Source organism: Camelus bactrianus, chromosome 3 (genome assembly GCF_048773025.1).
Source record: "Camelus bactrianus isolate YW-2024 breed Bactrian camel chromosome 3, ASM4877302v1, whole genome shotgun sequence".
Classification (NCBI taxonomy): Eukaryota; Metazoa; Chordata; class Mammalia; order Artiodactyla; family Camelidae; genus Camelus; species Camelus bactrianus.
The window spans coordinates 99,611,912-99,630,728 of NC_133541.1; the positions used below are offsets into that span (position 1 = coordinate 99,611,912).

An 18,817-nucleotide genomic window follows, 5' to 3' on the forward strand; every position below is an offset into this window, starting at 1 on the left:
TGTTTGCTTTGACTGAGTAGGCGTTTTGTCATTATTGTGTATATGAGATGTACTTGTATCGTTCATAATATATTTTTTTTATTATGTGTAGAAAGGTTTTAAAAACTAACGTGCAGCAATTTCCAGTGAACCTGTACTTGGACATCAGGTAGTGAGTCTATTTGTGGTCACTAGCACTGTCTCCTAAACTTGTAAGAGGTCTGAAGCTATCCTTTGATTTTTGCCAGTGCTATTAACTTATGTAGACCTGTTAAAAAGCAGAGCAACACAATTATAGTTATCCTACTGAGCCATGGATTCTGAGCTTCATTTTAAAAGTGAAAGCCAAGTTGGTATATGTAAAGGATTTCCATGTAGCTGTGGTGCTAGTTATTACTGGCTACATTATACGCTAAGTGTTTTTGTGTTCCCCAAGTGTACAAGCCTTCTATCAAAAGTATGTTCTATAACTCATATATTCAAGGTGTAGGGTATGAAAATGCAAAGCTTAGGAGAGCACTTTACTAAGCTGGTGTCCTCCAAACTGAAATTGTTTGTAACGATAGTCTTTTACAGGTTTTCATTTAAAGATGTTCGTGTGCTTTTAATTGACAACTAACTTCTTGCTGCTGTATAGTAAAATATTAATATATTTTTATCATTAAACTGCTGCATGACTATCATCTTTGAGTGAAGAGAAAATGTTATAAAAAAAGATGCCTTAAACAGTACATTTTGGTTTGGAATTATGTAGAAAGTATTTTGGTTAAAAAAAAAAAAAGGTCTTGTCTGACATAGAGAGTTCTGGGGATGGAATTGTTTTCTTGGCAAATCCAGCCATATAGATCTAACTGCTGTATGTAGAAGACACCACCTGTAGGAGCTGGAAGGTATCAGTGCTTCTCACATTGTAAAGCATTGGCCTAGGAAGGTGAAACAGTTGTCTTTTTGAAGGATTTTTTTTCTGCTGGTTCTTTGGGTTTTGATTTGATATTTTTAAGCTCCCTGGTTGAGTGTGTTGTCTTTGTTTTTGAGATCTACTGTATGTGTTGAATAACAAGCTATTTCCATTGTACTGTGCATTTTCCCATTAAATTGTTTGCTTTTAATATTCATACGATGTTAAATATGAGGTGACCGTACAATAGTTAGGAGTTTCTTTACTTACAAAATCACTGGAAATGATTAAATTGCTTTCCCCCTTACCCCAAGATGCATTTTTCTTATTTCCATATAGTAAAGTTGAGCTTTTACAGTGCATAATGTGACATTTGGAATGCTTATCAACTGCATGTAAACATTAATAACCTGCACTTTTTTGTCTTAAGGTTTGTTGAGCTGTTTTGTTCACTGTACTTTAACTGTGATATGGAAAAGACTGCATTCTCTGTGTTGTTACTAGTTAGGAAAGAGAATTGCTTTGATTTTGTCTCTTGTTTACTATAGCTTCTTAAAGTTAAGCCTTGTGCTACAGGTTGTTGGAGTACTCCTAGATCAGTGTTTCATAGTAGCCAGCAATAAGTAGTGCAAGTCAACAAAAACACAGCAAACTTAGGCAAAGTGTCCTTTCTTTGAGATGCGAGTTCTTTCATGAGGTTTTCTTTAGGGTCCGAGTTACCTAAAGTGAAGCCTTTCTTACCTATAGACTTCAGATTCTGTTTGGAATCCTACCGGATCAAGAAGCACATGCATTGTGCAGTTGTCTTTACACTATAACAGTTAAACACAATCTTACTAAGATTTTGAAACCATTGTCTGATTTATGGTCAGTGGGTTGAAAAAGAAATCCACATGCAGATCTTTTAAGACTTAAGACATGATCATGGAAAAGACTAATGACTGTAAAGATGCTCTTTTTTTTTTGCATCTCACTTTACCTCCCCAAGTACCCTCCCATTCTTCCCTCTCCCCTCTCCTGTTTCATCCTTTTCCAGCCCTTCCCTCCTCCAGGTGCTCGGTACTTTACCAAGGTTCTATATCTCAGTGTTTTATGTTGGAGTTTTTCCTTGTTTTCATTTTACTAGTTGGTAAACCCTGTTTGTGCTGAAACAAAAAAGGAAATGGTATATTTGACCATATGCTTTATTTATAGAAGACAGTATGATCAAATGTGCCAAAAACAAGCAAACAAAATTTAATTCCTGACAAGTATGCCTTATTTTTAATGATCTGCTTTGTCTTACAATTAAGGTCCAAGAGCTTGGTTAAACTTTATTATTTGCCTAAGTATAAAAGAACACTTCAAATGCATTGTGTTCTTTAAAATGAGAGACACTGTCAAGTAATTTAATCCAGAGATCAGCCACCAGATTTGAAATGCCCATATATGTGTGTGTGTTTGGTGTTATTTGTTTGTTTGTTTTCTTTTAAATCACCAAATCTTTTTTTAAGCAACTTTTTATTTGTGCCTCCTATTTATCATGCTGATGTTTGAAGCAGCAGTCATCCAGCCATAGAGGGAGCTAAAGTAACCAGAACTGTAGAAATCATTATACATGCCTTTGACAACAAAGGAAGTTCATAAGAAAAGCCATGTTGGCTTTTCCTCCACTAGATACAGATTGAAGGTAGATGAATATTTGCCAAATGGGAAAAAAAGACAATGTGAGTCAGGAAAGACAAACTTTTCCAGCTTCTCAAAAGCCATGGAGAGTAGAAACCAAAACTAACAGGGAAATAAAAAACCTTGAAAGTCTCACTTTCTATTTATCTCATGCAGGGGTTGAAATTTGACTCTTAAGTGGGAAATATATCAGTGTATTTTTTAGGTCTTCACATCTAGATATGGATAACTATTCCAGTATGATTTTTCAGGTAATGCTGCTAGCAGTTTTAACCCCTGCTTAAAGAAGACAGATAATTTCATTTGGGAGCAAATACTTGTTGCCTTGAAAAATAGCACTGTAATAGCCTATGATAATTAGTTATAGAATAACCTTTATCCCTTTTAAACTATGCAAATTATTAAATAAGTGTAAATTAGGACTCAATTAAAGATAGTTGATTATATTGCAATCAGATGGCACTTACAGACTTAACTGGAGCGTATACAAATAAAATCTATTAGTCTAAGAGTTTTGTATGCTAACAGAAAAATATAATTTAGCTACCTATTCTAAAAATGGTGAATATTATTAATATTGTACAATAGGACTGGGAAGACTGCCTCCTTTTTTGAAGAGAGAGAGATTAAGGATTTTTATAATTGTTTTTCATCAAAGTTTAATATTTTTGTCAAATTTTTAGGTATTTAATTTGTAAAACAGTTTGCTTTGTACTGGCATACAGAAAATAGGGTATTGATTTTAAACTTTTTGAAGCCAAGTGATCAAGTACATTTGTAATAAAAGTCAATGGATCTATATCAGTTGTACTCACTGTTTTCATTTCTTATACTTATTAATATAGGAATGCTGTACTTTTTCTGTAGGAAAACAACTAAATTTGGGTGGAAGGGAGGGGAAAAGATAAGTCCGTTGATAATGAGAACCTGGGTGGGTACCATGACCCAAGCACTTTATATAATCTTTAAGTCAGTTAAGATTTAGTATATTAAAAAAGATGTATAGGTCACTTTTTTCTAATTTTTTTCTTACGAAATTTGATGTTTGTGGGGATTATCTCATTTTTTCTGTTCTTTAACATTTTGCATTTGGCAATGTTGAAACTTTCTAAACTAACACATTTTTCTTTATGGTATTTTGGGTTATCCGCCAGCCATGGTTGACCCCACCATGGACCTGATTTTTTTTTTATCTCCCACACATGGTTCATCCTCTCTTCAATATTCCCACTCATTGTTTTTCGTATTACACACACATAAACACATACACACACATATTTCCATGTAATTTTAGAATGGGATTTCGGAAATTGTTGCTCTGGTGGCTTTCATAGCTCCACAATTTGTTTTATTTTACATGTGAACACACTTTTAAGATTTTTTCCCCCATAAAAAATGAGATACCAAATCTAATGACATTTTCCCTTTTCATTATCAGAACGAGATTCTGCTTTCTTTGTAGCATCCTTTATGCTAAAATGAGAATCTTTAGCCACTTAGGTTTTGAAAAATTGGTGATAGCTCTGAGTATAACATTTATAGTTGATGATCCCTAACTTTGAGTATCTTAATGATTTGTAGGTATATATACTTCCTCGTGAGAGTGGAATGAATAGGAGAGAGAATTTATTAGAACTGCTTAAGTGAATAAATTCACTGAAGTTATTTGTACAAAGTTGTCTTAAACTTTATCCACTTTTAAATCATTTATTATAATATATCTGTTTATTTTCATTGCAAGCTAACCAAATTTAGGCCATTCATAATGAAATTGTGTAAAGCTAAAGTGACCTGCTATTAAAATTACTGTTTTCACCCAGCACATTAATTACTGTAGAGAATTTATAGTAATTTTTTAGGGAAAGCTGATTTTACTATTTGAAGGGTTATTTGATCCTAGAACAAAACCTAAATTTAAGGCCTAGGCCATTTGATAGGTTCTTTTTGAGCAGAAATTTCAATATTATGGGCTAAGTGAAGATCATCTAAACTAACATTAGCATGTCAGGTAGAATTTCCTAATGTAAGAACAACCAGGTGAAAAGTGAAAGATATGATTGGTTTCAAGCCAATAGTTTGTCATCTCAACTGCTAAACTGACTACCAAGTTTTGATGTTGAATGATCCTAGGCAATTTATGTCTTTAGAAAACTTGAGTATGACAAAGGTCACTTGTTAGAAATATTTTTCTTAAAAAGAATTTCATAGCTACTCATTTATTTTTATTTTGTCCCCATATTGTGTTTAGTATTTATTTCCTTTTTTTTCCCTGATGTGCTTTGCTTTTGTGGAAAATTGTCTTGTTTGATAGGCAGAAACATGGTGGTGATCTTCTGTGTAAAATAGTTATTTCTTACAGACCAGAAATATTTTACTCATTTTTGAATCACAAGATTTTTGCATTTTCATGAATACATACTTTATTTTGATAATTATTAGTAATATGCTTACTAATTAAATTTTTGTAGCATCTCCTAGAAAAAATTTGAGCTAAAGAGTTTAATTTTCTTGATTTAGGGTGCACTTTAATAATTCAAGAAGCCTCCAAGTTCAAGGACCAAACTTTTATATTCTAGAATTTTGAAAAACATGGAAATATTCTTGTTGGCATGTGTTTTGCTCTAAACTGGATTAATGCAGAAGGATTCTAGGAGGACTTAAGAAAAGATGTCCTTCTTACAAAGTGGCAGTCAAACTTATGGGACAGGTGACTTATGTATTCACATTGACCAGCTCAAATAGTGATGGCCATCAGCTAATGAATTAATAGACTCATGTTGGGGAATGAGTCAAATGCCCATTGATCTGGAGTGGATTGGTAGTTTCCAGTGCAGGTAGTTGTTGGTGACATTTGGTTTACCTCCTTACCATATAACCCTAGCATTTTCTTTCTCCCATTTCCCCTTTTTCCTGTCTGTCTCCTTTATTCTTCTTGTCATAGGCCTTCCAGTGGTACTCCAGTTTATCTCCTTAAGAGGGAGGTAAAGTAATTGCTGACTCCTGTCTTAGAACATAGCTAACTGATCCCAGAAAGATGTCCGTATGATGTGGTGATTGGACAGTTTTTTATGACTGTTGTTTTCCCCATAGTCTTAAGTTGACAGTTTGAAGAGCGTTGAAATTGTTTAAGAAATTTGAACTGAAGAAAGTAAGAAGTATGTGTATCTTAGGTAAGTTACTGGAAGCTGAGACTTACTGGTTTGGAAATTTGAGAGCAGAAATGGGAGAGCTGTTTACTGTGTTCATGAGTGGGAATGTGAAAGGTATATTAATGGAATGGTTTGGAGGTAAAGTGGGAGAGATTTTTGTTGTAGGTAGGAAAAGACACTAAGGTGGAGCCTTATATGAGAGTTGTTTGCTAGGGACAATGAAGTTGATCTTCACGAAGGAAGTTTCAGTAAAACCAGAGAAAATGTGTCCCTTATTGGTTATGAGAAAGCTGTTGGTCTGTAGCTAGATATGATGATGTTGATGCATTATACAAGTTTATTTTCAGGTGTAGGATGTTTGCTTTTCTGGATAAATCAAATAGCACAATTGTGGAATGGCAACTTTTCTGGTCAAGGCAAGTTGGTGCTGGGGACTTACTATTTTGAGGAAAAGAAATAAGATTACAAACTTTTTCACAGTTATCATTTTTAAACTATCAGAAATATTTATCATACAGACTATTCTCCTGGGCTCATGTTACAATATAGTTTACCTTTCCTTTTCAAAATGTTCTTTAGGTCAAATTACTTAGTTTTATAGTCCACCAAGATCCATATTTTGCTTTGCTTTTACAGAACCTTGAGCCTTTGGTCCATGTATATTTCTTAGAAGAGGACAGTAAACCGGGTAAAAAAACTGAATTGCAGTTTTAGATGTCTTTTCTATTTCTTTTTATTTGCAATCCTAGCAGTCACTTAACATTGTGAACCTTATGAGACCCTCAATAATACTATACTTCTAAAATTAGACAACATACCCCACAAACTCAAGTTTCTGTTCCTTTTCCTCTGTATTACTTTAAAATTGTAGAATTCCCAAGAGTTCAGTGGTGGCAAATGTTAACAATGTAATTTAGTACATCCTGGAAGTTCTTACGTCTTTTGTACGGTGAACTGATAGTGTTTAGATTTCTGTTCCCAGTATCCCAGGAGCATCTTGAATTATTTAAGATAAAGAATTGCTATAATATTTGTTTTTAAAGTTACATAATTCAAGTATATTTGGATTAACTCTGTTTTCTAGTTTAGTGTGGACTTATTCTCAGTGATTTTGACAGATTACTTTCAAGTTTCATTTTACCCAAATCTGTATACATTAGTGATAAAACCTCCTTAGAAATAGCTTAAAAAAGTGTGTGTGTGGGGGTTCTGATTTTGTATTTGAAATGTAAATTTTTTAGCAAATGTCAAGTTCATTAACAATAGCATAATTATTTTTATTTTAACTTATTTTGTAGAGTTGGCACATAGTATGATTTTCACATATTATTGTGTGTCAGATTTTACATTATAATAGTTACATACTATAACTTGTTTAAGTCATTGCAGAGCCGTCTTAAATAACCCCTCCCTTAGGAAGTGTTTAAACAGAGGTGAATTCCCAAACCTGTGTCAAGAACCAGTGATTTAAATGATTGTAAGACAAGTCTTTGAAAGGCTCCCTTGGGTCAGTGGAGATAAATGATAGCCCATTTCCATGCTGCATACAGTTGTTAGGGTTTATAAAGTTCTCAATATATAAAAGTGCAAAAGCAGGAAAGACTATGTAAAGTTGCCTATAAAATTTCTATTTTCCATTATTTGCACTATTTATCTTTGCACTTGATTTTTTGAAAGTTAAGACACTTTCACTTTTGTTTCTAGTCTTTTCTAATTTCTTACAGAATTTTGTTTTCAATACCCCACCCAAAGCAAAACTTATATGCAATTAAATATTCTTTATAAGTCCAAGAAAATATTTCTTAGTGTTAGCTCTGTACGAGCAAAACTTTGTTTTGATAAAATTTTTAATATGGGCCTTTATTTGCCAATATAATCCTTTGTAAATGTGAGTTTTATTAAACTATTTGAATAGACAAAGTGAAAGCTTAGGATAGGAAAAAAAAAATATATATATATATATGTATGAAATGATGTCTTTGAGGTCCAACTTGCAGCCTGAAAAGGCCTGATTTTGGAGTGTTGATGTGTTTTCACTGAAGTCAATGAGATTTTAGTATAGCTGGTTATTGGCTTAAAAAAGCTGGAAGTGAAGTGGGTGGCAAGTGGCAGCTCCCTCTTTCATGTAGTTTTCCATAATACTCATGGAGTTTCCTCATGATCTATGTGATATAATTGGTATTGAAATAATTATATTAAATGAATATTCCTTTTTGGAATTCAAGGTTGACTCACTTTTTGAGGGGGGGAGGGTGGCAAGGGATAAGAGACTTTATTTTAACTAGAGGCATTCTTATAACCTCAAGATGTGCTCTAGAAAGAATAGAACAAAAAGTGTACCTGTGAACATATTTTTTGTCTTAGTGAGATTGTGCGACACAGTGTTCAAAATTGCAAAAAAGTTTTTGACAGTTTTGTCAATAGAACAGAAATGTGTTGGCTAAAATTATTTTTTTGTAAGTTATTTAATTATTTCACTTTATAGTCCCTTTCCCATAGCCTTTTACGCACTTCGTACTTAAAAACCAACAAGTGAGAGGCCTCTCTTCAGATCTGGTTTATTTTTGGAATGCCTGAGTGTGTTTCTGATTTGGGGGGGATGCAACGGGGGTGGTGTTTTAATTCTTGACATGCTCTTCTCAGCATGTTTTGCTATTCATTCTGGATCTTCTGTTTGCAAATTCTGTTGAAAATTCAGTGACGTATTTGAAATGAGAAGGTTCTCTATGACATAGTGTGAATGTTTGTGGCTGGACTCTATTGTGGAAACTTGCGGCTTTGTTTTTAATTGGGGTAGAAAGTTAAGCTTCCATTGTTCGGATTTTAGCTTTATCTAGTGGAATTGTGCCCAGTGGTTGTCTAAATATGGACCAATTTTGGGAAATGAAGGTTGACAAATGTGTATTTGACTCTAGGTAATCCTTTACTCAAAATCGTAAATTAAAGGCTTACATCATTAGAGTTGTTTTAGGTTGAATGTGGATGATGATCAGCATTGTATCTATGAATTTCCTTTGGGAAAACAGAAAACTTCAGTCTCCAAACCTTTTCCTGGAGACTTAAATTTATCATATATGGAAAAATGAAAGAATTTTAGAAAGTGGCTTTCATTATTTTTAAATGGAGTTTAATCAGCTTAATTATTTTTTTCTAGTTTGAAGCACTTATTTCCCAAATGTGAATAAAGGGAAAAGATCAACAATTTGGCCCCCCATTTTTGAGGCCATTTTTAGTTTTCTGCCCCCATTTCCCAATCCTGGTATAAAATGAATTACGGGTATCCCTCTAAGTCCCTGTAACCTCTTTTTGGGGTCACAGATATCTTTGATAATCTGATGAAAGTGATGGACCCTCTTCCCAGAAAGGAAATGCACATACACAAGTAATTTTGCATACAACCTCAGGGGCATCACACATCTTCTGAAACTCAAGTTAAGGATCTCTGCTCTAAATAAACTCTATAGAGAGAAGTTTAATGTAATTAATTGATAAAATTAGGAAATAATTATTGGCTTAAAACATTTCACAGTGGAATTATTGTCAGATGGTCGCCCCTATTAGCAAAATGTAACATTGCAACCAGCTTTGTTAGACATTAGAACATACAGACAGAAGGAAAAATGAAGCAAAATTCTGAGAGCTATTTTTAAGGAGTCAGGGCATCTCTAGATGTGGGAGCCACTCCTGGTTCAAGGCAGGGGTCAGGGTGCCTGACAGCTTCTAGCAGGGTAGAGTTTGATAAACTACAATGCTCAGGATGCCAAGGGGTTAGCCAGTATCTTAACCCCTTCCTCACCAAAAGATTTTAGTTTTATCTGTTGGGAAACAAGATGTCACTAGGGAAAAAAAAAAGATTTGCCTTACAACTTTGCTGGAACACATCAGTTTGGTGACATATGGGACATTGGTATTATTTTTGAGAAGGTACATAAAACCAAAGTAAATTATTCTCTATGTAGAACATTATTTACTAGTAACATTTGTTTGGATGTATTAGCTTTGACAGTTTTTACCAGTAATATTGGTTTTACTTAAAACTGGGAATCCAGTTTATAAATAGGATAGTTGATATATCTGTCCTTTCCCCATGTAAAGAATAGTTTAAAGGTTTATGCATACTTTTTACTTTTCTCTCTTGATGCCATGGAGTAGGGTGGGTGGGGTAGGGGGAGATCTCTGAGTCAACAACTGACAAAATGTCTTCAAATTTAAAAACTGAGAAGCAGCACCTTATTTAAGTCTAACTGTACACCATTTTAGTGCATGTATTAGTTTTAATAATGATTTTTGGTGCATGCCTTTGGGCTTATTCAAAAGTGTACAATAGGAAAGTATATGTATTTCCTTTCTTAGAAAGGAGATGTTTTTCTACTTTGCAACATGTGATTACAAAAATCTTCCTCTGTGGGAAGATTAACCATGTATTGAACTACTGAAAAGTATATATTTTTAGATATACAGAGGGAATCTACATGGAGCAGCATTCAGACCTATATAGAAGTCATAGCATTCTGTATAGGACCAAAAAGGAAACAACATTAAACACTTAAACAGACTTTGTTGGGTAGAAATACCTTTAGATCTTGCATTGACTTCCAAAAAGAAAATGCCACAGAAGTTTGCTGAAAACTTTTGTTGTTTGAATTTTCTCTGTCAGTGTATTTAGCCCAAGTACAACAGCTTTGGGTTAACACATACATAGGAATCAAAAAAACAAAGCTAACTAAATAAATCAGTCTGGTTTGCCAATCCAACTTGACTGAAATAAGTAAACTAATCACTTACAACATGAAAAACTGTCCAACTCCTCTAAGGTTTTGACAAAATAACCTTGGCTGATGTGGGAAGACTCCCACTTTGATTTCTGACCTGACAGTGAAGATTCATGCTTGACATGATTTCAAACCAGACAGCGTCTGTTTAAGGAGCTATGGTACAGTTTGCTAATTCAATCCCAGATACCTGTTGATTACCTGTGAGATCTAGAGTCCAAAGTAGCCAGCAGCTGCATCCCTGAGTGCTCTGTGCCCATCAGATCTCTTAAAGTAAGCAGGTTGGGACAGGTCACAGCTCCTGATGAGTGACCTCAGGTGCTGTGGGCAGCCCCAGATTCAAGAATTGTATCTGCTTTCTTGGGAGTCATCACTGAACTAATGTCCCACATGGTGTTACTTTAGATGCTCTCTCGGAAGAGGCCCAGAGCACACATCCTAACTGCTTGTGGTACTCAGAGAGGGGGTGCTAACTCTGATGCCCTGGCCAAATTCCAGTTTAGGGATGTGGGTCTTCTTGCCATTCTAATTGGAAATGTGCATCGCTTCCCGTTTTCCCTGTTGATCTCAGTGCAAACTGCACTAGTCTATTTCTTTGCCCCAGTCCAAGTCTCTAAGATGCTGGTGTGTATTATATGGGCCAAGTTCATGCCTTATCCTAATGTAGGAGAGTTGAGGAATGAGTGAGCTCGGTGTTGAAGTGTCCTGTAGTTGGAGGGTAAACTCTTGTGATGTTCTAGGGATGAAATTGGCCCTCTTTTCAGCTTAAGTTAGGGAATGTGCACTGGCCGGAGGCTTCTTGCCATGAGGTGTGAACTGAAACCTATTTTCCCTCTTTTCTTATAGCATGTTGAGAAAATCTGTTGGGTTTTTAGCAGTCAGGGAAGGCCGGAGTTCTGCAGCTCTAATCTGGGTAACTGAGGCTGGTATGAGCAAGACTTTGGTTAATTAACTAGGTTCTCAGATGCCACAGACTCCGTGAAAAGTCACCATTATTTTCAATGGTTGTGATAGAATTTTCCCCAGTAGTCATTATTTTAAGATTATATTGCAGAGTTGCTTTATTTGAGCTTTTCGTGTATACACAATCCCAAACTGGAAGAAATAATGATTTAAAAAAAGGAATCCTGCTGTGAAAGGTATATATTACTCTAGATTTTTCTTACTGTAAATATTGTAAGATTGTAATACTGTCGATATTTTATTAACCAACAAATGTTAATCTATGTGAATTCAGACTTATTTTAAATGTGCTTCTTATTTACTGTGTGTGGTCCCTGTTGCTGACAGTATTAAGTTATATTCTGATGTAAGACTAACTTTATTAAAGAATGTAAACATTAATGTTTTCTTATGGGAAAACAAATAAAGTATAAAGAAGACAATTCTTTTCATTAAAACATACTGTGTATTTACACTTGCTAGACCCAGCACCACTTATAAATTTAGTACACTGTTCAAAATTTTAGTTAACACAGCTGGCATGGTTGTGCTCCATTTGAAAGTCTAAGAGTAGGTATTGTTGGAATCTAAACAGTTTGTATTTGTCTGCTGTGAATCATAATCTTGAAATTTCTAATCAAGTTTGTAAAATTTTTATAGTAAAACATTTTAATGACAATTTAAAAATTTATCTTCTCTAAAGAATGGTCAAAACAATATCCTTTCAGAAATAGAATTGTTCTTTAATATCTTTCCAAAATGACTTTGGTTAAATGGACCAGATGTATGTTAGTTAAAATTTAGGACAAAGTTGTAATATTCTTTGAGTTTACAAGTTAATCCTTATTGGAGATGTGCCAATTATACAGTAGAATATCATTAATTTGCACTGTTTGGGGACCCCATTAAGAATGCTGAATTTTGCCAACTAAGAAGTAAGCAATTGCAATTTTAAAAGTAAATTTGAGCATTCTGTATTAAATATGTGCAGTTATTATCACATGAAGAAGCGCAGTGTGTCGGGCTGTAATATAACCATACTTGCTGTCATGTTCTCCCATCTCAGTGCTGGGAACTCACCATGTGGAAACCAAGCAAATGTGTTGTGCATCAGCCGGCTTGAGTTTGTTCAATATCAAAGCTGAAACTAGCGAGGTCTGCTGTACTGCTTATTGAAGTATTGTGATTCTTTTAGGCATTGATTCTTACAAAATATATACTGTAACAGTATACTTTGTACAGATTTAAATTTTATTTGAAAAAATGAAATAAAGTAGGCAAAAAAATAAAGATGTTTATTTTTCATGTGACTGTATAAACAGATCAGTCTTTTGTTTCAGTGCCTTTGTTGGGGGGGGGGTTACGGTTGCTCTTGGAATTTTTTTCTGATAGAAACCATTTTCAGGATTTTGTAGCAAGTATACTTGCCTGATCATTAATTGGCTACAAGCACTAAGTGTGCTCTCTCACACTGGAAAACTCTATTTTCTATTAAATTTATTTAGTTTTAAAGTTTTTATGTGAATGGCTTCCCTATCTTGCTTCTTGAGTCAGTTTTTAAAATTCTCTGGTGGTGTGGCGGTTAACCAAACCATGACAATTAAAGAGAAAGGGACACTTTCCCCATTGATCATGCCCCTTTTCCACGGAGGGCTTTTTGTTTTGTGTTGTTTTAAATTTGAAGTTGATTTTGAGTAGTGGAAGGGTTACAAAGGAGTACATGACAAAAGATGAAGAGAATCCTCTACAGAAAATAGAGGTTGTGCTTGAAAATAAGATCCTTTCAATACTCCATTTCTAGTGAGTGCGGTGGTAGACAGTGAATGAAGTTACCAATAAAAATGTGGCACAGGCGTGATCCTTCAGCATAGTTTTAGCGGGATCTTCTCTTAGAAGATGAGATTATCTGACCAAAAAGAACCATCCCAGTTTTGCCTCTAACACAAAAAACTAGTAGAGGCTTCAGGTATATGATATTTTCCTCAACCTTTAGAAATGGAGTTGGAAGTTTTATGTGTGCTTTCTCCTCATGTTATCTCTTCTGACGCTTTCACTTACTTTCAGGCTGGATATGAGAAGGCTTGGAACAAGTAGTTGCAGGAACCTTTTTCCTGCAAAAACCACACTGTGAAAAAATTGTCTTTGTTATTTAAATGTATATGACAGTGGTTATATTCTTTTTATGGATGCATAGCCATAGAAATATCTCAAGTTCATAGTAGCACAGGCTTCCCTGAGTAAATCCCAAGAAAGTGTTGTTGTTGTTGTTGTTGCTGCTGTTTTGGTTTTTTCTTGCTAAAATGGCCCTCCTTTGTAGAGAAACCATCTGTTGGACTACAGCTAGCCATAGCTAGCTAGCTGTTGAACTAGCTCACCCATCTGATGGCCACCAACTCCAGTAAAAATAGTACAGAAACTTTGCTACATGAAAAGTTAAAGCTGACGGTGCCTCTGTTCCGCGTAGGTAGTAGTGAAGGGTGGAGGTGGCGGGTACTAAGAAACTGGTTTTCCCTAAGTTCGGCAGTGCTTCTGATTTGGGTGGCACACAGAGGGCAAGTGGGTACTTTGAGGAGATCAGATTCTTCTCTCTCCTCAAGGTGGGATCAGACAATCTCTGGGTCCCTGTCCGAGAAGAGGGCTCTCTAGTACAGAAGGTTGTGGTAGAAACTCTAGCCATGATCTGTAATAAGTATAAGAGAATGAAAAGCCAGAAGCTGGGACCCTTCCTAACTGTCCTGTGGCCTTACTCTTTCAAAGATTCCAAATGGGGCTATGATTAAATATGACCTGTGGTCATTTTGGAGAGCTGGAGGTGAGGGTCTACTGCAGGCCTCCAGGGGAAACATCCCAGACTAGGAGTAGGTCTGAACTACATACAGGGCAAAATTTAAAGGCCCATAAGAGCCCTTCAAGAAAGGGGCCCAGCATGGTCAACAGATCTATTATCATTTTTATTTAGCACTTTCTTTTTTAAATTGATACAATTGGCAATCTCTTCCTACCCCCACCTCTAATGGATGTTAACTTTTATTTAACCATGTGGCATGTCATTTACTTTGGCTCTTTTGCATGGTTTTTAGAAATCTCTTTGTTCCTAGTGCCAGTAACAATTTCTTTCTTAGCAGACAGGACTTTTTGATTTGGGGTACTGGATTTTGGAAGAGATTCTGCTCATTCAGGATCAGAGGAAAGAGAAATCTCTTTTTCAGTGTTTGCTAGCTAACCTCAGGGCCAGCACGCATCACTACTGTTTTCATTTCAGCAGCATCCCCCACACTTCTCGAACTTGAGGAGGAGCTACTTTTTATTCTCTGAAGATGGGGATTCTACCTTAATTTCGCAAATATCCAGAGTGTTTCCAATAAGTTGTTCCAGTTTTCCTACCAACGTTGATTTTCATTCATTTTGATTTGTTCAAATCAGGCCATTTGGCACTTAGGTTGGCAGTGAGAAAATGTCACAAAACAGACTCACTGAATGTTGCAGTGTTTAAAAGAGCAGGATATCCCCACCTTACAGCCAGCAGGGTTGTTCAGTTAACCCCGCCATCCTAGGAATCCAGATTCTCCCTGCCTGCCCAGCTCACAGCTCAGACCTTCCCCAGGGAGCAGAAGTTTCTCTGTCAGCCTCCTGGGGAGATTGGCAGCAGCAGCTCCAGTCTAGCTCAGCTTTTTTCTTTTGGTCTCTGGCAGTGACACCAAGGGTGGGTCTGTACTGCCAACATCCTAAATTTTTCCAAGCCCACCATTTTTTTTTAAACTAATGTTGAGTGCTTAATATATGCAAGCTAAGTGTTTTATCTAGGTTATTTCTTTAAATCTTACTACAACCTTATAAAATAGGCACTGTTGTTATCCCTATTCTACAGAAGAGGAAACTAAAGACACAGAGAGATTAAGTAACATGCCCATGGTCACACAGTCAGAATTCAGGTCATGAGTCCTGGCAAGCTGATGCCAAAGCATGCCCTTGGTCTCAGTCACTCTAGTGTGTTGTCTTCCTCATGAGGTCCTCCTTCCTCTTCCCCTAATTTGTAGGGTCTCCCTCATTTGGACCGATGGTGCCTCGCCTCAGGATCTATTTAGCTGGATGGCAAGGCCAGTGTTCCCTGAAGCACAGGAAGATTTTTCTGTATAGCACAAAAGCCACACTTCCTGTTCAGAAGGTTGATTCATGAATGAATTCACATCTTCATTTCCCCCTCCCCTTTCATGGAGGAATGACTTACTCAGAGCAGGTTTGAGGAAAGCTGGCAAATGGCCCTTCCAAGCCTCTCTCCACTGCTCTTGCTTAAAGTAAGTACAGCACTGAGTACTGTTCCTGCCTCTTCCCATCCTCACCACAATGACCTGATCAAAGAGCTCTGTGAATGAGCTCTTCAATTCTGTTTAGTGGCGTCGTCGATTCCTTTCTTATTCCCAGATTGTACCCCTCAGCAGACACCCTGTCTTCCTTACGGCACCCTTCCTTCCTTCCTTCCTTCCTTCCTTCCTTCCTTCCTTCCTTCCTTCCTTCCTTCCTTCTCTTCTGTCTAGGTCCATTTGGCTTCAGATACAGGCTCAAAAAGGATCAGGGACAGTTTCTAGGAGAGGATCTGGATCTGCCCAGATTCCCAAAACCTCACTATTCACCAGCCATTGGCCCTATAATTGGATTGGTCAGGGCCAGCTCTGTGGTTTCCAGGTCAGAGTTTTGCTTGGGCTTTCACGTTTCTGAAGGCACTTTCCTGCATCCTCTAGAATGCTATTTCCCAGGTGCTTCCTGACGTCCAAGGGGAGGTCTAGAGTCACTCTCCAGGGGCTTCTTCCAAAAATAAAATATGAAGTTCCTTGGGACTTAAGGGTGGTTTCGAGGGCTGTGGTATCTGCTAGAACTCTTGTCTGAAAAGGGAAGATCATAATCCCTCATGTTTTTTGATATCCCCTAAAGCCGTGATTCTCAGGCTGTGGCCTCTGGACCAAGAGCATTGGCATCCCCTTGGAAATTGTTAGAAATGTAAATTTTTGGTCCTTACTACAGACTGAACTGAGTCGGAACCTGCAGGGGCCCAGCAATCTCTGCTGTAACAAGCCTCCAGCTGACTCTGCTACACATTGAAGTGTGAAATATGTGAACTTTTTCGGAGTTTTAGGTTTAAGAATCTGAGGAAAGCTTGGGGCCCTTTTGGCTGCTTCACTGACTGCCTGAAGCCTGAGTCAAGAATCCCTGCTCTGGAACTTAGATCTTGTCCATGCCTCTCTGGCTTCCACCCTTTCCATACCTCCTTGAGAAGGGGTGGCCACATGCTCCCTGCTGGTTCTTTAACCTGTGTCCTGTCAATGAGAATGGGTAGTCCTTGAACCAGAGAGCGCAGAGGAAAGGGCTTGCTGTTCTGTGTATGTGCTGCAACTGTAGCCTGTGGCCTCTATTCAGAAACCAGTTGCTCCGGCATGAGGCACCAGGCCAATGCCTGGGCAAAGAGAAAAGCAATTCCTCCTCCTGGAGCTGGGAGCTTTGTGTCAGAGCAGAACTGCTAAAAACTGCTGAACTTTCTGTGACAGTCCTGGCTGGGGCATATTGCTTTGTCAATGGCAAGTCCTGGTTATGCATGTTGTCCCTGATTAATTGTTTGTGGCACCCCCCCCCCCCGCCCCGTTCACTTGCACAAGTATCCTGGTTTGGATGACAAATTATATGGTCACTCCTTTTCTCACCTAACAGCCTTCTCACTGGTCTGCTTCTAGCCATTCTTGGCCCCTGCAATCCATTCTCTACACAGCAGCTAACTTACAAATATGGTTACAAGGCCCTTATGATCTGGCCCCACCTAATTCCCCAGTTTTCCCTCCTTCCTTTTACCTCCTTGTTCATCTCTCTTAAGCCATACTGGTCATCTTCCTGAATCTTGACTGCATGGAGCACATTGCTACCTAAGGGTCTTTGGCTTTGCTCTTCCCTCTGCCTGGAACATACTTTCCTATAAATCCTCACACCCTGGCCCTTTTTCATAATCAGGCCTCAGCTTTCACGTTCCCGTTTCAAGGAGGCCTCCTTCTAATCACTCTCCTTCACTTCTCTGTTTCAGTTTTCTTCCCAGTGCTTAACACTGTCCAGAACTGTCTTTTCTATCCTTTTCTGTCGATGGGTTAACACTATGTGGGCAGGACTAAGGCATCCCCAGGGCCCAGACAAGTCTGGCACACAGCAGGTACTCAATAAACATCTCTTAGCTAAGTGGCTAGACTTTAGCAACTCTGGGAGTTGCTGTCTCCAGGGCTGACTTCCTTATCCACACTGAATGCAAGTATTGTCATCCTGTTTTATCTCACCTTGGGTCCACAGGTGGCATAGGACAAGGACCCTTAATATAAGATGATTTTTTTCTGCCTGCTGCCAACCCTTCTTAGCTTCTTGTACCTCCCATCTCTATATGGATCTCAGCATCTCCTCTGCCTAGATGTTTCATCTCCAGATGAGGTTCTGGGGAAAGGGCAGTAACCCTGGACTCAACAGGTAGCTTAATGCCCACTCTGCCCACAACTGTCTCCCAAAGCACTGTTGATTGGGCTCCAGTCAATCGTCATGTACTTGGGGGACCCCTTGGCCACTAAGCAAATGATGGGCAGGCTTCTTCTGGACTTTTCCCTTGATGAGCTGGGAACTCACTCTTCCTGGAATCCACTAGTTGAGGGAAAGGAGGAGACTAGCTATCCAAGGGGTGATACACCCTGTTTCCAAATGCTGAGGGGCAGGAGGTGTCGAGAGAAGTATGGCCTGTGTAGCACATTAACATTACTGGTGACATTTCACCAAATCCTGGCTCTTCTGCTCTCTGTCCCTTGCTCTACCCCCCAGTCTTTAAAATGGGAGTAGTGAAACCAAACCCCCTCCCCGCAACAACTTTCCAGGGAAGAAGTGAAAAAGAACCTCCTTCCTTCATTCTTAACCTGAGGAGGAAATGAGGCTCCTGCGCTCAGCTGAGTTTAAAATAAATTTAGGCTCCAGGGTAAATTTAGGACTATGGAATATGGACTCAAATAGCAAAGTCATACAGAGACAGGAGATAGAGTTTGAGGGTTTCCAACCAACTCTCTGTGAAGTGAGCCCTTGATGAGAACCAGACTGTGGCATGGTGGGCAGAGGACAGAGAAGGGGAAGCGAGGGCTTGGAGACCAGACCATCACTCTGGAGGATTTCCAAGGTCTTGGTCTGAGTTCTGGCCTTTGGGGAAGGAGCATGGAAGGGGAGGTTAAAAGTGTTAGGTTTGAAGTCAGGCTTTGGTGCGAATCCAGACTCTGTCACTCACTAGCTTTGCGGCCTTCAGCAGCTCTACCTAACTTTTCCTGGTCTCAGTTTTCTCATCTGTAAATGGGATGAGAGTGCCTACTTCATTTGATTGTTGGGAAGATTAAATGAAATACTTTATGTGAATG

General features: G+C 37.9%; 3 protein-coding genes across 4 annotated transcripts in view; all 3 read left to right on the forward strand.

Annotated features, from left to right (window-relative positions):
• The window catches only part of PURA (purine rich element binding protein A), an 11,417-nt gene extending 8,074 nt beyond the window's left edge, over window positions 1–3,343 (forward strand). For both annotated transcript variants that reach the window (XM_074360775.1, XM_074360776.1), the window contains exon 2: window positions 1–3,343. This exon is cut by the window's left edge and continues 2,050 nt beyond it. The gene's annotated coding sequence lies outside the window, so the exon portion shown is untranslated.
• CYSTM1 (cysteine rich transmembrane module containing 1) overlaps window positions 1–18,817 on the forward strand; it is a 106,420-nt gene that overhangs the window by 7,949 nt on the left and 79,654 nt on the right. The window lies entirely within an intron of this gene.
• On the forward strand, window positions 3,487–12,710 carry IGIP (IgA inducing protein). The gene has a single exon (XM_074360780.1). It carries the CDS (start codon window positions 12,389–12,391, stop codon window positions 12,548–12,550), a length of 162 nt encoding a protein of 53 aa, XP_074216881.1. The 5' UTR covers window positions 3,487–12,388; the 3' UTR covers window positions 12,551–12,710.